We start from the raw sequence: 21,254 nt of genomic DNA, 5'->3' as shown, positions 1-21,254 counted from the left end.
TGTTGTGCTGGACTGGTAACATCACTTCAAGAGAGGCGCACTGAATTAACAATATACTGTAATCTCATTTATGGCACACACTCTGGACCCTATGGAGGTAATAGCAAAGGAGAGAATTAAAGCAAAACTGAGTGCCATTGTGAACAATGCTGCACATCCTCTCTTTGACACTGAGAATTTTCAGCCAATGAATTATTCAGCAAAAGTGTGTAAAGAAAAGTTATTGGGGTTCCTTTATAACAGGAGTAACAAGCCTTCATAATGCCTCATTGTGACTGACTGCCAAGTCAGAATTTTTCATTTTAAATTTTTCTTCCTTTTTAGTCAGTCTGGTGTATGTTCAGACCATACTATATATATATATATATATATATATATATATATATATATATATATATATATATATATATATATATATATACACTGCCTGGCCAAAAAAAAAAGTCGCCACCTGGATTTAAGCAAATAGGTACGAGCCTCCTATTGGATAATTACTGCATGGGCGATGATCTTTCAGGTGGCAACAAGTTATTTAACCCCAACTGGTGCAATGAGTTGCTTCTCATTTCTTAAACAACCATGTCGAAAAACACATTGTGGAAAAGATGTTAGTCTGTTTGAGAAGGGTCAAATCATTTTCATGCATCAAGCAGAGAAAACATCTAAGGAGATTGCAGAAACTACTAAAATTGGGTTAAGAACTGTCCAACGCGTTATTAAAAACTGGAAGGATAGTGGGTACCCATCGTCTTCGAGGAAGAAATGTGGCTGGAAAAAAATCCTGAATGATCGTGATCGGCGATCACTTAAACGTTTGGTGAAATCAAATCGAAGAAAAACAGCAGTAGAACTCAGGTCTATGTTTAATAGTGAAAGTAAGAGCATTTCCACACGCACAATGCGAAGGGAACTCAAGGGATTGGGACTGAACAGCTGTGTTCCCTGATGGCACGGGCATATTCCAAGATGACAATGCCAGGATTCATCGGGCTCAAATTGTGAAAGAGTAGTTCAGGGAGCATGAGACATCATTTTCACACATGGATTGGCCACCACAGAGTCTAGACCTTAACCCCATTAAGAATCTTTGGGATGTGCTGGAGAAGGCTTTGTGCAGTGGTCAGATCTTGGTGAAAAATTAATGCAACACTGGATGGAACTAAATCTTGTGACATTGCAGAAGCTTATCGAAACAAAGCGAATGTGTGCCGTAATCAAAGCTAAAGGCGGTCCAACGAAATATTAGAGTGTGTGACCTTTTTTTTTGGTGGCGACTTTTTTTTTGGCCAGGCAGTATATATATATATATATATATATATATATATATATATATATATATATATATATATATATATATATATATATATATATATATATATATATATATATATATATATATATATATATATATATATATATATATGAGGGCGGCACGGTGGCACAGTGGATAGCGCTGCTGCCTTGCAGGTGGGAGACCTGGGGACCCGAGTTCGCTTCCCGGGTCCTCCCTGCATGGAGTTTGCATGTTCTCCCTGTGTCTGCGTGGGTTTCCTCCCACAGTCCAAAGACATGCAGGCTAGGTGGATTGGCGATTCTAAATTGGCCCTATTGTGTGTTTGTGTGTGTCCTGTGGTGTGTTGGCACCCTGCCCGGGATTGGTTCCCTGCCTTGTGCCCTGTGTTGGCTGGGATTGGCTCCAGCAGACCCCCGTGACCATGTGTTCAGATTCAGTGGGTTGGAAAATGGATGGATGGTATATATGTATTTATTTATTTAAAGAGCTTCTGTAAGGGGATAAATTAAGGTCTATATAATCTATGTACAAATTGCAGGATGTTGCAGTTTATTTGAATTTGTGTTTCATCAAAGTCCTAGCTGCTTCCTTTATTGTTGTGCTTATGACTATTTGAATCTTAGACATGCTTCACTGCTACTCTGTATGGAAACGAAAATAAGTAAGTGTTCTGTGTACACTTCAGGCGATAAAACAATAACAAAAAACTGAAAGGCTAACAACACCTGACAGAAACTAAAAATAGTACTCTTTCTTTTTTGTTCCCATAATGACCAAAACATTCTGTTTCACAAACACTCAGTCACTCTCAAACATACACTCATACATACAAGAACTGAATCAGGATCATTAAAAAGGGAAAGCATACTCACAAGAGAGGCTTACATACTCATTTTACAGCTGCCAGCTCCAGTGGTGCAAATGTTGAATAAAAATGCTGCAAATCCTCCAAACTACAAACCAACTGCCATTGTCCTCCACTGTAAGGCACTGGCTCCTCACCTCATTCTTTTGTCCTCTCTGAGGTTCTTGTATGCCCAAAGAGATCTGTACACATTATAGGGGACTTTAACAGGATTACTGATTGTTGTACTGTGCACACAAATATATCAATTTTATTTTACTGATCTATCTTACATGTTAATATTTTGTAGTAATTTTGGCACTGCCAGTGTGATAGACGGCTGGCAGCTCAACCTGGCCGGGATGCCCACAGAGTGGAAGGATGAGGGAAGACATCCTCTTTGGGACACTACTTCCCCCAAGATGCTAGATGGCAGCTTCCCTGCAGTGTAGCGGTGCCCACGGATTTCTGCAGGGCACTATGGGACATGGAGTTTGACACTCAAAACACAACAAAGTAATCTGAAATTACCGTATATAATGACATGCAGAAGAAGGAAATGTGATAGCAAGACATTGACAGCCAATACTGCGCTCCGCTGAGCCAGTGACAGTGGAGAGTAGATAAGCAGTTCCTGTGCCCCAAGAATTTTATTTCATTATTATTTTTTTCTTCTATTTCCCATGTACTTGAACAAACAGCCTAAGTGCTACATTCCATTTGTTTACATTCATCTTGGTGCAAATGCCTACTACTACTACTATGGAAGCATTAATTCCAAACAAAACATGAAAATATTATAGTTAATTTCCCTTGTGAACAATGTTTTGTGTTTCCTTGGCAAATATTTCAGAAAATGTCTCAGTTTACGACCTCAGGTTTTATATACAGTACATTGCATTCTCTATTTTTGGTAGCCCCCTGCCTAGAGCATGTCACAGTGATAACAGATGGAGCAGAATGGACCAGACCTCCTAATCCTTATTAACACTCTTGGCCTCCTCCTGTGAAACTTCCAAGTGCTCCAAGGCCAGATCTTATGCAAAAATTCACACGCTTTTGGAACATTTATACTTTTAAACTCAACAGACACAAAGAGCTGTTGACACGGTCATGGACAGAGGGTCCACACCCCTTTCTGTTTATAGCACTTAAAAGCAAATAACAATCCACACAATCAAATCAAACTTAAAAAAAAACAAAATTCAACCTCCACCCAAAAAAGTGAAACAGAGAAGAGCCAGCCAACAAAGCAAATATTTGAAGCAGGAAGGAAGGAGGAGTATCCTTTTCCCCAATATAGAAGGTTATTCTAAAATGTTATTGATTAGATCCTGTCATATTTTTTAAAAGTCTTTAACTGATCTGCTGAGTGAGAATTTGATTTTATCCAATTTCAGATAGTGTAGCTACTTTTATCCAAAATTACCAAAGTTCAACAGCTCCAACTTGTAAATGGGATTCAGCAAAAGCCTGATGTGTCAAAAGCATTCCACAGACAAAATGTCTTCATTTTTAAAAGCTTTAGTAAAAATTCAGAGTAAAACAGTTCACACAATAAAGAGAAAATGTATATAGCAAAAAAAGAAAAGTTGTTGTTAAGAAAAGTTCTGTTCAAAGCTTAAATCGTGTTTCATTTTTAATTGTTACAAATCACTTCTAAATGTTTCTGAACCAGAAAACTGTATGCCTATCATATTTCTATGCTGAAAATGGGCCTTTTAAGTCTCTATTTACTGGGACCTATTCTAAACATCAACTGACTCAATTGTCACACTGTATCTTAGTTATAGCAAGAAAGTTCTATCTCTTAGTAACTTACAGGGGGTAAAATGCTATACCAATTGTGTATGGCTTTGACTAAGCAAACACTAAATGAATTAAACTTAAAGCATTACTTTCTAAGATTGGCTCTTACAGATAGTATAGTACATGAGTTACCCATTGACTTAAAGGTGGTGGGTTGGGATTCTTCCAATTGAGCAAGATACAGTAAGTCTACATGCTAGTAGTGAGGTTAAGGCAATTACAGTTTGTTTGTCCTTCTCCACTTTAACTCCATCTGGGAGTCCACCAAACACAGCTGTTAATGGGTTAGAAGTGATTGTCACACCGAGGCTGTCTGATAGGCAGTCATCAGAATTTTTGTCCACAATGATGTTCATTTGCTGCACGCTCAAAACATGTGGCCCAGTGTGGCTGGAGCTACAATTGCAATGTTCACAGGTTGTCTCTTGCCCTGGAAACATTTTGGAAAGTTTTAATTGAGATAAATGCGCTTGATAGAAAATTTAAAGTTGAATAGTTGAGCGCTTTGCACATACTGTATGGTACTTGAGTATATTCTGTGCATGACTGCCTTTCACTCCCTTTCTGAAATGTTAAGTGAAAGATCCTTTTCTCATTTTACCCTGGGATCTTTGAAAGGAAGAGACTTTAAAATGCTTTTATAAATTGTGGAGGTGCTATCTGAGTCTTCAAGACTGATCAGTATTTCTTCTGGAATAGAAATAGGTGGAAGGTGAGAAAAATTGGGCAGATTCAGTTTAGCAAAGTTTCTAGCTTGAAAGTAGTGGAAAAATTGTGTTGACGAGAAGTTAAATTTGAAGTTTAATTGCTCGTAGGATGCAAAAACATTATCAATGTTCAAGTCTCTAAATGTTTTAATCCCAGACATTTTCCAAGCATTAAATACTGTTTATGTTTGAGAAGGTGAAGTGCAAAGGATAAGAGCTTCTCTGTCTTAAATTGTTTCCTACATTGGTTCCATATTCTGAGTGAATGAAGGGCAATTAGATTATATTAGAACATTGACGATAATTTGTATTTAATGGGAAAAATTTAGTTAAAAAAAAGTTTTATATTTACTTGTGATATATACCCATAATTATTTAAACTGATCTGATAATACAAATGGGAAGGTGTATAGTCTAGTATTGTGTGCTAGAGAGTTCACTGGAAAAAGCACACTTTTATTCAAATTCATTTTGAGTCCAGATATCTTTTAAAAATCTGCTAGTGCTTTGAGGACTGCTGGCATGGAATTTTGTGGGTCAGATATAGTTAGGTCCATAAATATTTGGACAGTGACAACTTTTTTCTAATTTTGGTTCTGTACATTACCACAATGAATTTTAAATGAAATAACTCAGAGTCAGTTGAAGTGCAGACACTCAGCTTTACTGTAATTCAGTGGGGTGAACAAAACGATTGCATAAAAATGTGAGGCAACTAAAGCATTTGTTTAACACAATCCCTTCATTTCAGGGGCTCAAAAGTAATTGGACAGTTGACTCAAAGGCTATTTCATGGGCAGGTGTGGGCAAGTCCGTCATTATGTCATTATCAATTAAGCACATAAAAGGCCTGGAATTGATTTGAGGTGTGGTGCTTGCATGTGGAAGATTTTGCTGTGAACAGACAACATGCGGTCAAAGGAGCTCTCCGTGCAGGTGAAAGAAGCCATCCTTAAGCTGCAAAAACAGAAAAAACCCATCCGAGAAATTGCTACAATATTACGAGTGGCAAAATCTACAGTTTGATATATCCTGAGAAAGAAAGCAAGCACTGGTGAACTCAGCAATGCAAAAAGACCTGGACGTCCACAGAAGACAACAGTGGTGGATGATCGCAGAATCATTTCCATGGTGAAGAGAAACCCCTTCACAACAGCCAACCAAATGAACAACACTCTCCAGGGGGTATGCATATCGATATCCAAGTCTACCATAAAGAAGACGGCATGAAAGTAAATGCAGAGGGTGCACTGCAAGGTGCAAGCCACTCATAAGCCTCAAGAATAGAAAGGCTAGATTGGACTTTGCTAAAGAACATCTAAAAAAGCCAGCACAGTTCTGGAAAAACATTCTTTGGAAAGATGAAACCAAGATCAACCTCTACCAGAATGATGGCAAGAAAAAAGTATGGAGAAGGCGTGGAACAGCTCATTATCCAAAGCATACCACATCATCTGTAAAACACAATGGAGGCAGTGTGATGGCTTGGGCATGCATGGCTGCCAGTGGCACTGGGACACTAGTGTTTGTTAATGATGTGACACAGGACAGTAGCAGCCGAATGAATTCTGAGGTGTTCAGAGACATACTGTCTGCTCAAATCCAGCTAAATGCAGTCCAATTGATTGGGCGGCGTTTCATGATACAGATGGACAAAGACCCAAAACATACAGCCAAAGCAACCCAGGAGTTTATTAAAGCAAAGAAGTGGAAAATTCTTGAATGGCCAAGTCAGTCACCTGATCTTAACCCAATTGAGCATGCATTTCACTTGTTGAAGACTAAACTTCTAACAGAAAGGCCCACAAACAAACAGCAACTGAAAGCCGCTGCGGTAAATGCCTGGCAGAGCATTAAAAAGGAGGAAACCCAGCATCTGGTGATGTCCATGAGTTCAAGACTTCAGGCTGTCATTGCCAGCAAAGGGTTTTCAATCAAGCATTAGAAATTAACATTTTATTTTTTTTTCAGCCATGTCGAAAATAATCGCACGGGAACTTGTAGAAGTCTTTGCACGTGTCGGCATTCCTAAAGAGGTACTTACGGATCAAGGGGCGCCATTCACCTCGGAGACATTCAGGGAAGTTGCCACGTTACTTAAAATGAAGCACTTAAAGACCGCAGTGTATCATCCTCAAACCGACAATCTGGTGGAGAGATTTAATCAGACTCTCAAGCAAATGCTTCGCAAGGTGGTCAGCGGTGGTCATACTCTTTGCCTATTGGCAAGTCCCATAAGCCTCTATGGGGTTTTCGCCTTTTGAATTATTATATGGACGACAACCTCGGAGATTATTGGATATTTTGAAAGAAGGATGGGAAGGAGAGGCTCTTCCTTCTACCAATATATTGCAGTATATCGCGCAGTTACGCGATCGATTTGGGAAAATTAGACCTGTTCTAAAAAGTCACTTAGAAAAAGTGCAAGCAGCACAGGCCCGTCGTGTCATGGTCTTAGTTCCCACCTCCCACTCAAAATTACATGCCCACTGGCAAGGACCTTATGAAATTAAGGAGAGGAAAGGACTCGTCGATTATTTGGTGAAACAGCCCAATCATCGACTGAGCGAGCAGATCTATCATGTGAACTTGCTGAAGCCCTGGAAGGAAAGGGATTCTGATCCCACCTCTGCTCAGTCCAGCTCATTCTTTGCTCACACCATCAACCTTAATTTTGGTACAGATTTAAACTCTAACCAGAGACGGGAACCGGAAGTAGCTATCCTGTCCATACCGGAGGTAGCGAGTGAAAAACCCGGAAGGACCTCTCTGATTGCGCATGACATAGTGACAGCGCCCAGGGTTATCATTAGAGAGCGGCCCTATCGACTTCCCGAAGGCAAAGAAGATAGAGGTGGAACTTGAAATCAAGCATATGCTGGAACTAGGAGTAATAGAAGAAAGTTATAGTCCCTGGTCCAGCCCAATTGTATTGGTTAATAAGCCTAATGGGAGTTGGAGGTTGTTATGGTGTATAAAATCTACATCTTATTCTGTATTACATTTTGCTCAATCCCAACAAGATGAATTCAGATGTAGGTGGCATTATAATAAAAAGGCATATCCTCTTCCCTTACACCTCACTTTTATACCAGTTGTTCACAGCTTAGTGCTAATTTGGTATTACAGACTGGGAAAGGAAGACTGAGCCAACACCTCAGGCTATTGATTACTTTATGGATGGACATCTGGGACAACAATTTGGTTTACAGCCTGGGAAAGACAGACGTGGCAATGTTTTAGGCAACATTAAAAAACTTTATTAGCTGGGAAAAGATAGATTAAAGAGTTTGAGCAAAATTCATCCACCATATTGACAGCCAACATTTATGTGTTGTGAAACCAAGGCATGAAACTTTATAATAAATATGCCTCAGTCGAAAGCAACAAAAGAAGAAGAAGAGAAACAGCGACGACGGAAGAGCGGCGTCAGAGAATAAAACAAAGACACGTGTGACCTGTTTTCATCCAATCGTCAGTTAACAGCATTTTCATGAATATTGATTGCTAAATCAAACGCCGCCCTCGGACTTTCATCCTTGACATCACTGATTCCTTTCAGTAAGCTTTTTTTTAAGACTGTTTTATCCAGACTTTACTATCAATCTTATTTTCTATTGCTTATTATTGTTCTTTAATAAATAGTAACTTGTTTTCATCTTTCTATGCTTTGTCTTAATGTCTAGAGTGACTGAAGTAATAAGGTAGATTTCTTTGAGCACCTGGAGCAGCTGGAGATTTTGCCATTAGCTCTGTGCTGCGGGGTTTTAAGGCTGAGAGTGTGAGCTCCACTCAATAGTAGGGACAGTACGAGAAGAAGATATTCTTGGATGATAAATGGCCTATAGTCAAGAATGCTGAGCTTTGTATGTTTAAATATTTTCTTGGAGACCAAAAGTAATATTTAGGTCTGAGATCTATTTAAAACATCGTATATTGTTTGTGCCGTTAATAAATAAGTCTCTTGATGTGCTGAGAGAGTGACAAGTTGTGTTATTCTTATAGCACTTGTGTGGTTTTAAGTGCTAAAAGTTAGCCAACTGTGTGTGTGTGTCATTTGTAGGGCACTGTTGTGGATAGGGTCTGAGTGTGTGTGTATCTATGTATGTGTGTGTTATTATTTAGGGTGCGGGAGTAGACCGATCCAATAACGAACTTGACAAGTGTAAAGGGTAAATAGACGATAACACAGAGATTTTGCAATGACTTCCGTCGGCTTAATCAAGTATCCCAATTTGATGCTTATTCAATGCCCCGTGTGGACGACCTCCTCGAGAGGTTTGGCCAAGCTAAGTTTTTGACCACACTTGACATGACTAAGGGGTACTAGCAAATTCCTTTAACAGACTCCACGAAGGTTAAAACCATGTTTAGTACTCCTAGCGGACACTGGCAGTATCGTGTCCTTCCATTCGGGTTACACAGGGCACCTGCAACTTTTCAGCGTCTGGTGGATAGAGTGCTCTGCCCCCATAATGCAAACAGTGCTGCCTATCTGGATGACATCGTCATCTATTCCAGCACATGGAAGGACTACGTACAGCAGCTTCGAATTAATCCAAAGAAATGTTTCTTCGGATTGAAGGAAGTTAAATATTTGGGCTACCTGGTGGGTCGGGGTACCGTCAAACCACAGTGTTCAAAGATATAAGCCATAATACGATGGCCCCATCTCTGAACCAAGCTGCAGGTCCAAGCCTTTATCGGACTAGCCGGGTACTACCACTGGTTTGTTCCCCGGTTTTCAGAAAGAGCGGCGCCCTTGACTGACTTAACAAAGAAGAGGGCTCCTAACAATGTGGTTTGGGATGATACTACGGATGCTGCATTTAGTGACTTAAAACAGGCTCTTACGTCTACACCAATTTTGAAAGCTCCTGATTTCTCTCTTCCTTTCATTATCCGGACCGACACTTTGGACACAGGTCTCGGTGCCGTGTTGAGCCAAAACGTCGATGGTGTAGAACACCCCGTCATGTACCTCAGCCAGAAACTGTTGGATCGAGAGACCAGGTATGTGGCAGTGGAGAGGGAAACGCTTGTGATTAAATGGCCGATTACACAGTTGAGGTACTACTTCTTGGCTCGGGAATTTACTCTTGTGACGGATCATGCACCCTTACAGTGGATGGCCCTACACAAAGAGTAGAATCCTCGGGTCACCAGGTGGTTTCTTGAACTACAACCGTTTAAGTATTTGCTTATTCATCGTAAGGGCTCTCTTCACTCCAACGCCGATGCCCTTTCTCGTTCTCACGACCTCTCGGTGCGGGTCGCCCAACCCAGTGGGTCGGGGCTAAAGGGGGGGCCTTGTCACACACGTGCGTTTAGGAGACAGCTAAAGGGCCTGGGGAACTGTAATACTACACCTGACCAGGGGGTGGCAGGGTGTGCTGACTGTCTCTCTGTTTCTTGCAGACCATTCCCAGGAAATTTCACCAGGTTCCGGCGCCTCTGATGACGTCATGCCCGGCTCCGGACTAGATGACATCATTTCCTTTCCCAGCCCTTAAAACCGCCATCTTACCTCCAAATAATCAGTTCTGTTTTGGACTCTGTCTTGTGAACAAATAATACTAAACTTTTGCAGCTGGGAAATAATATACAGGTGGCTGCCCCAAACCTTTATGATGTCTGAAGTCTCATTACTATCACACTGCTTAATAGTCAATTCTGGAAATATTTTAAATATTTAGCACTCAAAGCAAATGCACAGCAAAATGTCTATAAAAAGAATACATTTTGAAATGTTCTACTCATACCAAAAGGCAGCATAGCAGTGTGGTGGTAACATTGCTGCCTTGTAGTAAGATTTGGGTCCCCAGTCCTCTCTGCGTGGCATTTACATGTTCTCCCTGTGTTTGTGTGGATTTCCTGCAGGTGCTACAGAAGAGTACAGAATATGCTTGTCAGATACAGTATTTTGAAATTATTATGATAAATTGTTCCAGTCAAGTACAATCAAGTTCAGTCTAAGCCAGGGGTGGGCAGATTCAGTCCTGGAGGGCCGCAGTGGTTGCAGGTTTTTGTTCCAACCCAGTTGCTTAATTAAAAAACAATCCTTGTCAATTATTTAATTGCATGGCTTGCTAGTGCTTTAACTCTGCCATGTCAGGTCATTCTCATATTCTAGATTTATTTTCCTTTGTAAGATTATCACCCAAATGATTTGAAGTCTAAAACAGATGAGTAATTCTCAGTGCTTCGCTTTTTTCTCTTCACTTTCCTTCCAAGTATTTAATTAAACCAAATAGTGCATGATAAATGCACAGAGGTGTAAATGAAAACAAGCTAAATGGAGAAATGCTGGTCTCTTTTGTCATTTGCATGTTATTTCTAATTAGGAGCAATTAAAAACCAAGAATTCAGCAGTTTAAGACTAAAATAAGCAATAAGGGTTCAAAATCTTAACGAGTGAGACAACTAAAGTGAAGCTGAAGTGTTACTTGAGCAATAAGGGCTTCTTATTAAGCAATTGGGTTGGGGCAAAAACCTGCAGCCACTGCGGCCCTCCAGGACTGAATCTGCCCACCCCTGGTCTAAGCTACTGGTTGTTTTTTTAAATATAAACGCTGGCGTGTATTCGTTTTGGTGTGTGGGCCCTGTGAATTGGACTAAATGGATTTGAAAATACAATGGAATAAGTAAATGTTGGTATCTTAAAAGAAATTTCTTTATGGCATCACAAAGTATCTATAATCTATAATAAAAAAAAAAGGTACATTTTTATTGTGTAATATCTCTTAAAATTTCACCTGTATTACATTTTATGGATTAAAAACCATTCTCTTACCTAGTAATTTACAAATATTCCCAGAATTACTTGTTGATTTTCTTCACCTGCTTAATGCTTTTTTTAAGAATCATAGGTAACCAAGGTCTGCTGTATTTTGCAGCATAGTAATGTAGGTAAAGTAGGCCTGCGCATGTTTTTATGCATCCATCCACTGGACAGGACACTAGTCTACAGTAATGTACTCTCTCTCATATTACTGTAAGTCAATTTAAGTGTTGTGCAAGTTCACACCTCACAAGAACTAGCTCAGTTCACACAGATTAAAATGAATAAATTTATGTTCATAATTCACCATTTCAATTTTGAACTAGTTCATGATCAGTTCATTTTATACTTTTTAAGGAGTGAGGATAAATGACCCGTGAATTTACATTTTTCAATTTTGCCTGCCTTATATTAGGCTATTACAGTGTTCTTGAACAAAATATAATAATTAGGAAGACTTTATTATTTAAATACACTTAATATTGAGTTATAGCCAGCTACAAATTAAATAGACGCAAGTATACATATAAATTACCGCTCTATTTCCAACCGTGTGACACAAATTGTGACTGTGGATCCATAGTGTAGGTGAACTAATGGATTGCACTGCAAAATTCGAGTCACATCTTGCATGTCCAAAGAGGAAAAATATAAAGCGGCCACGCGAAATACGTTTTCCTAAAAGCGAAAGCTGAGCTTCGCCGCGAGCTAGCCATTGATGCCACGAGGTAACACTGAATAAAATACACATTTTTAATCTTAAAGTGCAATGAAATATATTAGTGGGAATTTATTAAAGAATGCTTTAGATATTTGTTTATTAACAAATAAAGCTTATCCGCTATAAAAAATAACGTGCTATTTTAAGATAAAATACATGGCACAAGAGTATTGATAGAATTAAAATTCAAGTCATGCAACAGATCTTAATGAGTTTTCACTGTGTATTTTAAACAGCTACGCATTACAACTATTCTAAATGTGTTTTCTTTATCTATAACATTATATAACGTTCATCGATTTTTAGCAATTCAGCGACCACACCAACACATTGTGTTAACAACTTCACGCAAGCTCACAAGCCGTTTGGTCTCTTTTAGTGAGCGGCTCCGTAAAATTGGTTGGTTAATATCTATGACCAACCCACATGAAAACGAGCTTTTCATTGGCAGCCTCTCACCTCACGTCATTCGCGTCTAACGTCAGTTACGGTTAAGCATGGCAATGTCCTCTAAGGCTGACTTCAATTCTTGAATTCTAGAGCTTTCTCGCCGACAGAGGGCGCTCTTTGGATATTTACTACTACGTTATTGAGTTGCTAGAGCGGTTGTGTGCAGAGAATCCGCTTCTTCCGTATCCAGCTCTCGCTACCCACACTTGTGGAGACGTGCTGCTAAAAAATGAACTTGCCAACTCTGCCGACTGCTAGTGTGTTCTACAGAAGAGTCCTGGCCCAGTTCCCCCAAGATATTAGCCTAGCCTTCGCTTATGGCTCGGGCGTGTTCCGGCAGTCTGGAACCACACAGGGACAGATGGGGGTAAGGAGTTAATGTGTTACAGAGAATAACTGAGCTGTAATCGTGGGCGGTGTAAGTCACTGAAATTTTCATGTGTTGTTCAGGATGTGGGGGTGGAGCTAAGATGGGGGTGTGTCGAAAGCTAGTAAATATCAGAGAGGCTAGTTTTGTATCGAAAGGAAGGATGGGAGGGTTAGGCAGCTGCAGGCTGGGAGTGTGTATTGAACTATAGGACAAGTTTTGTAAAATGAAAAGAAAAAACGGAGTTTCTTTAAAGGAAGGCACGTTTTAAAATGTATTCTGAAGCGGTATGAGGGCTTTAATTTTCCCATCATCTGCTTGAGACCAATCATGATTTTTTTTTTATCTCCTACTGGTTAAGAGTAACATGCTGGATTTCGTGTTGGCTGTGGATGACCCCCACACTTGGCACACATTGAACCTGAAGCAAAATCGGCAGCATTATTCATTCGTACGGTTCATGGGTCCCAGTCTAATCAGTAGGATTCAGAACAGCCATGGAGCAGAAGTCTACTACAATACGCTGGTACCATATGATGGAAGGGTGAGAATTAGCGTTGAACTGGATTCTGGATCCTTTCTGAGAAATTGAATGTTTTGTAATTGTCATCTGGGAGGGGGGCTGTTAGTTATGCAAAAATAAATAAAAAAATTATGCACTGGTGAGTTTTACAGTAATGCAGTACTATATAGAATTGATCAAAGAAAAAGTGCACAGGTGCATCATAGTAAACCTATCAGCAGCTTGCACATATACACATACATATGTTTGTTTTTTGTGTGTATGCAGATAGATATGTTGAAATCTGAAGTATCTATATACAGTACAAGAGAGAAAAGTGACTGTGCAAGATGACTGAGGTTTTTAATAATGCAGTTTGCCTTTTTATGGAAACGTGTTATATATATATATATATATATATATATCTCAAACAGAATGCAGCTATGTATCAGAAATATTCTGTGCTTCCTTCCCCACTCTTTGTAATAGTACTTTGTGGAACTGAATTGACAAGGTACTGTGCCTAGATGTTATACTGTATATGAGTATGGAAACCTTTGTGCTCCTGTAGAAGTAAAGATGGAGACTTAAGACACCACTGTGTCAAAAGGCATATCTCATCTCTATAAACCATCTCCTTGATGTTGATTAAGCCTATGATGGTGATATCATCAGCAAATTTAATTATGGAGCTATAGCTGTGTTTGACCATACCATTTTAGATGACCAAGGAGTAGAGCAGGGTGCCTTTGTTGAGGATCAGCATGGAGCAAGTGGTATTGTTAATCCACGTATCGTGGGATTTGCCAGTGGAAGGTACAAAATCCAGTTCCAAAAGTTGGCTGCAAGTCCAATGTCTGGGAAGCCTGTAAAGACTACTCAAATGTTACATTGAAGAACATGTGATGTGACACTATTTGTCATGCTATAGAGTAAAAGTTATTATTGTACAGGAGAATTTCTACATGCATATATTGACATATAAAGGAAACATAATAAAATTACACAAGTATAATGGTAAATCTCATGGGTTATTTACATTATTATTACAGGAGTGTTAGGGGAGTTTGCACATCTCTAGTACAGTGGTGCCATCTACTGTTGTTAGAAGGAAAGTTCATATTGTACAAACGATATTATTAAAATAGAACTAACTATACAATGTGGATTACATTCTGTCTTCTCTAGCTGCATTCCAGAGCATTTAATTTAGGATTTTTCAAGTAATTTCACTAGTCTTTGTAGGAACTTAAAACAGTTTTCCATTTACAAAGTTTTAATTGTATTTTTAAGGAGTATTATGGTGTGAAAACATGAAAGTTGCTTTTTCTGTAAAATGTTAAATCTTGTTTACTGGTCTATGAATTCCACTTACCTCTTGGTATCAACCTCATTTCTATACTTTTCCATTGCAATTTTACTAAATGAAAGAAGGAAAATTAGTTACACCTAAGCAAGAAACACAGATGTCTACTCCCATATTTAATATGAAGTGTACATATTGTAGATCTTTATGGTGTTTTGTCAGTTAATTTGTGTGTGACAAAGTATTAAATGAACAAATCTGTGCAATGCGCACCCTCTTCAAAAATTAACTAGTTATGATGAATATCTTTATTTCAATATACAAATCTGTATTTGTGGATATAATTTTAAATATGGATATGTATGGCACACTTTCACAAACTGTTGGAAACAGCAAATAAGGATTATGTGTATTGGAGGCATACATAGAGGCAAGTTGTCCGTTCTGCGTCCATGAATAATACACTACACCATATGGGGGCTCTTGTCCAAGTGGTATAAATCACACTGCTTATCCATTGAATACCTCCTAACTATCAAAAAGGTTACATATGATTGTAGGTGTGTGCTTGAGTGTCAGTGTGTCCTGATAATGCCTCTTTGACCTTCACCTGGATGAAGTTGGTGAGATAATGGATAAATTAATTTTAATGACTCATAACCATATGATGCCAAGTCTCAGATACAGCCTTCATTTTTCAAAACACCTCAGTATTATTTCCAAGGAAAAAATGTTTAAGATTTATACAGTATAATATTAGAATTGTCAGACACTTTTTAGGAAGATTACCAAGGCAGCTGATGTTTGTTCTAGCTATGCAAGGCTATATGAAATCCTCACTTAATAGTATATCTTGTTATCATTCCTTGGTCTTTGAAAGCAATATTGCTCACAAGTCATTTCTGTCCAGGTAATTCATTTCCCAAACACACATACCCATTTCAAAAGAACACATCTTTCTTATAGGTATGGACCATGCTTTATTCTCTTCACTGTTTTAAACAGATAGCTTTTATAGAGTTGCACACTTTCAGAGAGCAAAGCATTTTGTGTGAACATAGATGAAACCTTGAGTTGAATTTTCACTTATGCAGAAAAGGAAAAAGTAAGACGTTTCTCCCAGACAGTAATAATATACAGAAATGAGAGATGAGACCAGTTGTGCAAGGAGTTCAGGTAAAGTTCAAAAAGCTTCTCTTTAAGAGGAAGAATACTCAAGTTTTACAGCCCTTTTAAAGATGTCTTTAGGTGGTTTTCATTGAGAAATACCTCCTGGTATCTTATCAGTCAACATACATTATAGGGGAGTTGTACTATAATAATGACTTAATTACACCTATCTTTTTTGCATTACAGATGATCAAGTATGGTGTTATTAGCACTGCTGCCTTGATTGAAGACCTTTTGCACTGGAAGACACTGTATGTTGCTGGGAGGCTACATAAACCTGTAAGTCAGATTTTTGCAGGGGCTGACTTAAAAGGCTGTGGCTACTGAAGCTGAAATATTGTGGATTGTGTATGGCATGTCTGCCAGTAGGTATAACACAATGCTGCTGTTCTGGCCTTTAGGTTAAAATATTGATACAGAATGAGAACACAAAACTTCAGGCTGCGCTAGTGTCCAATTTGAAGAGTGCAGTCACAGCAGCTTTCCTCATGCTTCCAGAAAGCGTCTCTGAAGAGGACTTGTTTGTCCAAATCACAGGACTCTCATATTCTGGTATTGTTTTCAGAGGAATGATCTGTAGAACTGTTGAGTTATGCTGGTAAGCAGGAAGTACTTCCTGACTTACAGTGAAATTATTATTCTTTCTTTCTAAAGGAGATTTCCGAATGTTAATAGGTGAAGATAAATCCAAAGTTCTGAATATTGTCAAGGCAGGGATGCCCCATTTCCAGAAGTTGTATGGGTCCATTCTTCAGGAGTGTCCCCAAGTTGTATACAAGCAAGCTCAAGGGCGTTTAGAGGTGAGCTTTGCCTGAGACCAAGAGGGGAAGCTTTGGCAAAACGACTTGGAAAGAGGATATCTACACACCTCATTGTAATACAAAAAAAAACTTTGGATCAACAAACGTAAAGAATAATGTTGTCATCTGTGTATGATACCAAAATGATTATTTTTTTTGCTTCCTTTTGATAGGTAGATAAAAGCCCAGAAGGTCAGTTCACTCAGTTGATGGCTTTGCCCCGAACTCTTCAGCAGAAAATTACTGAGCTTGTGGATCCCCCTGGAAAAAACAGGGATGTGGAAGATATTTTGCTGCAGGTAGCCCAGGATCCAGACTGTGGCATGGTTGTACAGCAAGGTAAAGGATAGCAGGATACCACCACAATAGAGATTACAGCAGAAGGTTCTCACTTTCTTGCTTTTTACTTGTAGTTATAGCACAAGTTATGTGCATGAGTACTCTAAACAAAACCTTGAAACAGAGTCACTGATCCCAAAATGGACCAGGTAGTCATAACAGAACTTAGTAGCTTTGCTAATAAGGTGTGTTGCTCTGATTGGTTGTTGTGCAAGGAAGACCCATTCATATCATGGGTATGTCTGAGGCTTATTAAGCTTGCTTACAAGTTCAAATTAAGGATGGGAGTTTGCTGTCTAATAGGAGTTGGTGACAGAAATGTTGTGTCAGTGCTTTCTCTGTTCTTGCTGCTCTAGTTTAGTTTGTAATTATTTGCAATTTTAATAATATAAATGGTGTGTATGTAAAATGTTGTAAACTGTACAATAATGGAAGGAGCACAGACAAACACAACTTGTATCTCTCCAGGTGTGTCAGCCATAGTTTGGTCATCCAGCCTAATTCAGAGTGCCAAAGGCATTTTAACTGCAGGTAAGCATTGTTGCCTCACCAGACACGAATTTGATAGGTAACCAAAGTCTGATTTGTGCTTAATTTGTTTGCAAAAAATCCTGTGTCTTTTACATTGGATGCATTTCTACACTACCCATAGGTTTATGTTTAATATTCAGTTTGGACTTAGTTGCCAGGCATGTGTTAAACAAACTGTACCCAAACTTGGTAGCCAGGTTTTTTTTTTTTTTTGTAATTACCTTGTGATAATGTACTTTGTGAGAAGCGCAATATGAAAAGAAAAAAAAAAAAAAAATGATAAAGTATAAACATCTTTAGCGAGGAAGTTGCTAATATACATTTTTTCTTTCCGGGTGCTTTTCAGTTTGTAAGCTGCTGTCAGCTCTATTATCGTTCACATTTATGCTATTTTGTAGAAACTTGCTTCTTTGCCTTTCTTCTTTCTTTTCTAGGTGTGATTAAATCCACAGCTTACAGTCTAAAGAAACTTCAGAAAATGTGGAAAGGATTACTAAGAAAGCAAAACACCTTTGATGCTTAACTCACCACCCCTTTTTAAAACATATGTTATGGAAGCAGTGTTTAAATGTGCAGTAGCACTCCCTCAGAAAGTAACTTGGGTGCAGAGTTTCCCCTTTTATAAATCATTCAGTTTCCTCCTTCAGGGAATGTAGGGAGGCAGGCTGTTTTACACATTTCCTTTGTCCAAATGAATAACGGGTGTTCCTGTGCTGTTTCATTGCTTCCAATCCCACGCCTTTTTTGTTCCATTCAGAATACTTCTTTTCCTTTCTTAATACGAAGTGTGTATTTTGGATAATATTTCTGGGGGATGGGATCTTTACTTTTCTTTGTTATTATGGAAGGACTAATTCCAGTTGGCAAGGAATGAGTCTGACTGTAGTACTAAATAACATGAACCTGAGGAGAAAACCACATTTTACAGTACAGTATTTATCTTGAAATTGTGTTGTTGGATTGAGGCAGAAACTGAGAATTTCTTTCCTACAGAAATTTACCAAACTGTGGCTCTCAGTTTTCCTGCTTATAGAAGCTTCCTCTACAGAAGTAAACAAGTGAGTCGGCACTGGTTGCTTAAAGCCAGGCCTTTCAAATCTAAGTGTAGCAGCGTGTTTGACCTTGATGAGCATTTTAAAATCAAACTGCTCAAAAGCAAATACTTAGGAAACAACACTCTTGGCAGGCCTGCATCAGTGATGACCTATAAGCCATTTTAGCTAAATTTTAGACATCCTGAATAATTCATTTGAAATCTTTGTAGCACATTTCCTTACAAATGAACTAATTTTGATTATTATTTTTGTATTAATGGGAAGAAATGTCTAGTTATGTTTCCATATATTTTCATTTGAAAACCAGTCTCTACATTGTCTAATTTGTCAAATGCAACATTGGCAGCCTTTTGCACATACTGAAAAATACTGAAAATGCATGTACTTGGTTGTTGTGCACACAGGCAAATGTTTTGAACTTGGACTTATTGCTCATTAGTGATTGTCTGCCATCTATTCATTGCTACCAATCTTCAACTGTTACCCTAAACATTTTTTATTTTGGTATACTGAGTCATGGGGGAACTGAAGCCTACTTCTAGAGCATGTTGTGTAAGTGTGCAACTCTAGTCCTTCACTGGTTATTATTATGGACACACCTGCACCATGTCAATTTAGTGCTGTCTGGGAACTAAACACAGAAGAAACACTGGAAGAAAATTTTAGTACCTCGAAGAAAAAAAATAAAAATAGCAAGAATGTGTAGATTGTCTTCAGCATTGAATGTCCCATGTATTAATGCAAATGACTGAAAATATTGGTATGCAACACTAATAATACGTAACTGATTAGGTAAATCCTTTGCTATTCATGTTCCCTCCAAGCTGAATAGCTACTGTATTCTGCGTAATGCTGACTACCACACTGATCTTTTGTGTTTCCATTTTGAGTATTAAAGAGGAATATTAGTAAATTAATGTGTGCTTTGAAAAACAGTAGTTTATTTTTTTTATTGGAGCTTACAAATGACATGGTGTAGAACAAATGTACTTTTATTTGTTAATTCTGCTTAATATATTGTATTTAAGGGTATATGAGAGGAAACTCCATTGGGAGCAGTTGCTGGAACCATTACCCTGGTCAGGGCCCATTCATGTATGCACCAAAATGGTTTGGTTAACCTAACACATGTCTATATGATGTGTGAGGGAAACCATCTGGATAAAAAAAAAACTGCTCGGACATGGAAAATAAGCAAACTCCACACTGTATTGTAGTGTGTATATAAGCATATCCTTTTAAAAATATTTGTCTAAATACATATTATAAAACAGATTTATATGACTATTTCACATTTTTTAAAAATGAACTGAACAGACTGATGCTAATCTCCATATATTAGTGAACATTTCTCCTCATTCATGTGCAAATAAAATTGTAGGTAGCTGTTGTGATGTGAGATTTTGCATATAACTTCCATCCATCCATCCATTTCCCAACCCGCTGAATCCGAACACAGGGTCACGGGGATCTGCTGGAGCCAATCCCAGCCAACACAGGGCACAAGGCAGGAACCAATCCCGGGCAGGGTGCCAACCCACCGCAGGACACACACAAACACACCCACACACCAAGCACACACTAGGGTCAATTTAGAATCGCCAATCCACCTAACCTGCATGTCTTTGGACTGTGGGAGGAAACCGGAGCGCCCGGAGGAAACCCACGCAGACACGGGGAGAACATGCAAACTCCACGCAGGGAGGACCCGGGAAGCGAACCCAGGTCCCCAGGTCTCCCAACTGCGAGGCAGCAGCGCTACCCACTGCGCCACCGTGCCGCCCATTGCATATAACTTGATAAATATTTTGTATGTCTTTATTTGTAATTTAGGCAAAGCAATGTAATTTAGTGTTATCTTTGGTGAGAGGCATTCATGTTTTCCCCCCTTTACGACTGAGTCTCTTTGAATTTTACGACATGGAAACACGGGTGTTTCTCTGCTATAGTCTTTCAACACCATCCCCCCCCCCGGCAAACTTTATCTCAACAAATAGTTTTGGGGGATGGCAGGTATTAAGATGTTCTATTTCCCCATTGGTCTGAGGTATGCTTGTTTGGAATTGGCTTGTCTCAGAGGCCTTTAAGTACTACAACGCCCTATTGGCTGTAGGGGTTGGACAGAACATCTATAAATTTACTTGTTTAACCTCACACTCTCTCTCATACTAACATCTGAAAGAAGCATCTCTTACTAACCTCTGATGATGAAGACAACACAATGGAGACCACAGCTCGGTAGCCATTATTGAACAGGCTTGCGGCCTGTTCTGAAAAAAGCTGAGCTACAATGATGCCTTAACTAGAGACATTTTAAATAACTACAAGTCTGTGTGCCGTCTGAAACTACACATCACCATTTAATCAGGTTGTATGGTTGAAAATATTCAGATGTACTTTGCATATTGTTATTATTTATGAATATTACCAATAATACATTGTTTAAATTGTAATTTAACTCCTGCTTGTCTTTTTACTACATCTAATTGCCTGAGGTTATAGATATAGAAGGGAAGGTGGGGATAAGTTTTATATACAATAATACATTATAAACAGTGGTAAGTCTGTGAGATTTGGC

At 38.8% G+C, this 21,254-nt stretch overlaps 1 protein-coding gene across 2 annotated transcripts; it reads left to right on the top strand.

The window, feature by feature from the left end:
* The first annotated feature begins 12,744 nt into the window (after positions 1-12,744).
* Positions 12,745-19,336, top strand: tamm41 (TAM41 mitochondrial translocator assembly and maintenance homolog). Of its 2 annotated transcripts, XM_028824429.2 has the most exons (8): positions 12,747-12,973; positions 13,335-13,517; positions 16,138-16,230; positions 16,353-16,503; positions 16,606-16,751; positions 16,925-17,090; positions 17,559-17,621; positions 18,056-19,336. In XM_028824429.2, exons 1-8 carry the CDS (start codon positions 12,836-12,838, stop codon positions 18,142-18,144), a joined length of 1,029 nt encoding a protein of 342 aa, XP_028680262.2. In that variant the 5' UTR covers positions 12,747-12,835; the 3' UTR covers positions 18,145-19,336. The 2 variants fall into 2 exon arrangements, with proteins under 2 accessions (XP_051777483.1, XP_028680262.2); XM_051921523.1 differs by lacking the exons at positions 17,559-17,621; positions 18,056-19,336 and adding an exon at positions 17,171-17,545 and having other exon boundaries at positions 12,745-12,973.
* The last annotated feature ends 1,918 nt before the right edge of the window (positions 19,337-21,254 follow it).

Source organism: Erpetoichthys calabaricus, chromosome 18 (genome assembly GCF_900747795.2).
Source record: "Erpetoichthys calabaricus chromosome 18, fErpCal1.3, whole genome shotgun sequence".
NCBI classification, from domain to species: Eukaryota; Metazoa; Chordata; class Cladistia; order Polypteriformes; family Polypteridae; genus Erpetoichthys; species Erpetoichthys calabaricus.
This window is presented reverse-complemented; position numbering and strand designations above follow the sequence as displayed.

Bases quoted from the DNA above. Each gene is read 5' to 3' on its own strand.
- tamm41 (XM_028824429.2), top strand. From the start codon at position 12,836: ATGAACTTGCCAACTCTGCCGACTGCTAGTGTGTTCTACAGAAGAGTC. The intron at 16,752-16,924 runs GTGAGCTTTGCC...TCCTTTTGATAG, and splicing joins AAGCTCAAGGGCGTTTAGAG to GTAGATAAAAGCCCAGAAGG. The intron at 17,091-17,558 runs GTAAAGGATAGC...GTATCTCTCCAG, and splicing joins TGGCATGGTTGTACAGCAAG to GTGTGTCAGCCATAGTTTGG.